The sequence below is a fragment of the Crocodylus porosus genome, unplaced genomic scaffold (genome assembly GCF_001723895.1).
Source record: "Crocodylus porosus isolate Cpor-Errol unplaced genomic scaffold, CroPor_comp1, whole genome shotgun sequence".
Lineage (NCBI taxonomy): Eukaryota > Metazoa > Chordata > Crocodylia > Crocodylidae > Crocodylus > Crocodylus porosus.
Genome location: NW_017728943.1, coordinates 62,022,414 through 62,026,246, shown reverse-complemented (window position 1 = coordinate 62,026,246; position 3,833 = coordinate 62,022,414). Strand labels below are relative to the sequence as shown.

The 3,833-nt window shown below is 42.7% G+C and overlaps 1 protein-coding gene across 1 annotated transcript in view; it reads left to right on the top strand.

Annotated features, from left to right (window-relative positions):
• Positions 1 to 3,292, top strand: part of BATF3 (basic leucine zipper ATF-like transcription factor 3) — an 11,439-nt gene extending 8,147 nt beyond the window's left edge. Inside the window, exons 2-3 of the mRNA XM_019548574.1 lie at positions 550 to 737; positions 2,877 to 3,292. Of these exons, the coding sequence (XP_019404119.1) occupies positions 550 to 737; positions 2,877 to 3,062 (374 nt within the window). The 3' untranslated portion in view covers positions 3,063 to 3,292. The remainder of the gene's footprint in view (positions 1 to 549; positions 738 to 2,876) is intronic.
• Positions 3,293 to 3,833: the final 541 nt, after the last annotated feature.

Genomic DNA, 3,833 nt, shown 5'->3' with positions numbered 1-3,833 from the left:
GTGGGGGGTGTCCTGCCTCTGCGGCCGGGCGGCAGCCCCCGTGAGGGCGAGGGCGAGGTCTGTAGGTGTAGCTGTGCTGGCAGGCGGCCTCCCTTCCTCCCCCACGTCCTAGTCCCGGACCAAGCGAGGGCCGTTGTGCGGAGTCGGGGGCTCTGCTTTCCTGGCGCCCGGCTGCGCCTGTGGCCGGCTGCGCGGCTTTGAAAAAAAAAAGTGGATGTGAAATCCTTCCTTGGGCGATCCCGGGGAGTTTTGCATCCACTTTTCAGACAGTCAAGGCTGCGAGAGGCAGGGTACCTGAGAGGCAGGCGGCTTCTGCTTGGGCTGGCATCTCTGCCCAGCCTGGCTCAAGGAACCGCTCATCTCGACAGGAGCAGAAATGCTTGGGACCTTTGAAAGTAGGGCACTGTGCCTTTGCATGCCTCAGTTCCCCTAGCTGTACAACAGGCCATGATGAGAGTTGATGCCACTTGTAGAACACTTTGACTGCCCTGCTTCAGAGCGGAGCACTGTCACAGTGACCCACGGATTTGCCTCCTTGATCACGCTAAGAATTATTTTCCTGCTTTAAAATCTCAGTTTTGTTTTATTTTTTTAAAGAAAGCTCAGACAAGTGTTGTGGGTTTGTTTTCCAGGGTCATGAAGAAGATGACAGGAAGGTAAGACGGAGAGAAAAAAACAGAGTGGCTGCCCAGAGAAGCCGCAAGAAACAGACACAGAAAGCAGATAAACTGCACGAGGTGAATGGACACCTTTATGTTCTCAATTTGTCTTTTTTTTCAGTGCTATGTCTGGGATTTAACAGTACCAGGAATTTCTTAAATACACGTGGGGGGGGTTTCATACTAATTTAGTGAGAACAACTGTGGGTGTGGTGGCGAGATACATGAGTTTCCCTGCCACATCATGCAGGTGGTCTCTGTAATGCAATACTTTTGTTTCGGATGCTGAAAATCTGTTGGCTGGAGGTGTAACAATCCCAAGGCGGAACAATTAAGAGAGAGTAGCATATAGGGAAAAGCTTCTTTTCCAGTTCCCAAAGAGAACTGAAGTATGAGGGTTTTTATACTCTTATGTAACTAGATGTTATTATCCATATAAACACTGATCCTTTTTGAAATTGTCTTGTGTTCTCTGCCTCAGTAATTCAGTGTGACAGAGCTTACTGAATCTCCAGTTGGAAAGCTTATAGAATAGCTATTGTTTGTCTTCTGTAACTCTCAGTATCCACTGTAGTGGGGCTGCTGATGCCACCGTAATATAAACATTCAGGACTTCAGCTACTAATGCTTTTATGTAAGTGATACAGCACTCAAGGTCCCATTCAGCCAAGCATTCTATCTGTCTTCTACACTGTGTAAATAAGAATTATCCACAGAAGATGTTTCTATTATTTCTTTGTCCTTGGGGCTGGTAGAAAATCACAGGAAAAATTACTAGCATCACCACACCTGAATACAATTATACCTAGAGGGGAAGCACCACAGTTTTATGAGTTTTTCCTCTCTTAACATGTACAAGAGCTTGCTTCAAAGCTCCTCTACAGTCAAAGAGTAAGCTTATTGCCATATGCAGTTTCTTTACAAGAGGGGCTCAGGATTGGAGTAATACACATTGGACAAGACTCGGATGCTGTAGCAAACTGTTTAGAAATCAACACAGCAGCTGCCCTGGGTACCATCTGATTTTTTCAAGTGTTCTTATAAGCTTCAAATTCCCACAAATTTAAATAGATGAATAATAAAGACATCTCAAGTGGAAGTGAGTGTATTACTTTTGTTAAGTTGCATGATACTTTCCTTTTTTCAGAAGGGAACACATAGTGACTCATGATTTTCTAGCATACTTGCTTGCTGGTCATTGTGGCTGGAAAGCTACGAATTATCAAGAAAGTGCTGTTAGACCATGTTCAGTTGAAACTAAAGACCTGAAATCAAATGATTTTTGTTTTTCACTGAAACCAATACTGTTGGCAAGATGGCATTGTCCAGCATTGGACAATATGCCATGTAACTTTATGTGGAAAGAACTTCAACAAACTGTCCAAGTCCCACATGCACAATGTATGATAGCTGTGAATGAGGGGTTCACAGAAACTTTTAGGTCTTTTTCAATCATCAGTTTATACAATAGGTACTGTAAGAGGAAATCTAATTCCTCTGAACAGCTGCTTTTGGCTTCTACCAAAACCAGAGATTGGACCCAGTAGACCCCAAGGTCCTATGTGGCTGATTACAGTTACACAGAGTGATATATATTCAAGTGGGAAATATTTGCTCAATTTCCCAAACCGGACCATGACTCTGTCCTGCCTGACTTGGGTATTTTGTTTTTTCTCAGCTCAGTCAACATAGAGCTGCCCTGCTGCTGCCCCTGTGAGAGAGAATCATTGTCCCATTGAACTCTGACACCACCTTTAAGTTTGAAAGTAGAGGGCAGGGATAGGAAAACATCCCTCACTTCCATTTTTTGGCTTCAAAAATGGCTCATTTGGACTACTTTGAGCCTAAACATCCTAAAGCACCCATGAATTGCAATTAATTGCACAACATAGATCAGCCCAGGGTCAAAGTAATGCAACAGTGGCTAAATGTTGTTTTTCAGAATTTCTCTTGAGTGGCACTATGTGGTCCTTGCCACAACTCATGGCCTGGACTCTGGACTATGGCTCAGTCAGAACAAAGACACTGGGGCAGTTATCTTCTTACAAGCACACATATTTATAAAGCTAGTTCAGTCTTTTGTCTGAAGTTAATTTCTAAGAATACATTATAAACAGGAGTGATCTTTTTTTTTTCCTCCCATCATTTGATAAAACAATGGTAGGAGGCCCCAAGAGGAACATTTTGGACTGAGTAGGCTTCCTTTCTTTATTTCAGGAATATGAGTGCCTTGAACAAGAAAATACCTCCCTGAAAAGAGAAATTGGGAAGCTAACAGATGAGATGAAACATTTGAGTGAAGTGTTGAAGGACCATGAAAAGATCTGCCCTTTATTGCACTGTTCCGTGAACTTTGTGACCATACCTAGGCCTGATGCCCTCACCAGCTGCCTGCCAAGATGACAGCTGGTCTTTTAAGTGCTGATTATTGTTGTACAGGGACAGGAGAGATTTAAAGATCCAGCTGCTTCTCCTTACAACAATACAGGTATATCCTGCCCTTGCAGAGAGATGTTCTTGACTTAATAAGTCTTTTTCACACACAAGTGTCTTGCTCTGCTGAATCTCAGGAAAACACCAGTGTGGGGAAAACAAGACTGAGTTACATTTTCTGCCCAGTAGAAATTGGATCATTGTTTCCTATTCATGGATGTGAGAAAAACAAAATTAAGTTACATTTTCTGCTTGGTAGAATCTGAATCATGGTTAAAGCGATCTGCTTTTGCTGGATGGACACTCAGTGACAAAAAAGATTAGAGGTCATGAGCTGGGATGTCCTGCCCTACACTTGCTCCCCTCCCATGCACTATATTGAAATTATTCTTCATTTTGTCATCTCTACCTTTTATTTTATACATATCTTGGTCATTCATTTTTTGTTTACACTAAGATTTGGCTAATAAAAGTAATTTTCTTTCTGTATCTTTATGGTGCTCTCCACCTTCTTCAATATCCCATGCCTTTTGGACACCTTTACTTTTGCTTACTGGACAAATCTGAAGTCTAATGCTAATCTCCATGCCTTCAACATATGTTTTATTGCCTTCAGGTTGTTACTGAAAAGCCTCATTGGTTTCCCTTACAAAGCATGTGTAGCAGTTGAGTGCGGTTCATCTTCACTTCCCTAATCCTTGGCCCTTGACCTGTCAATCTTCAACGTGCTTTATTCCCTAG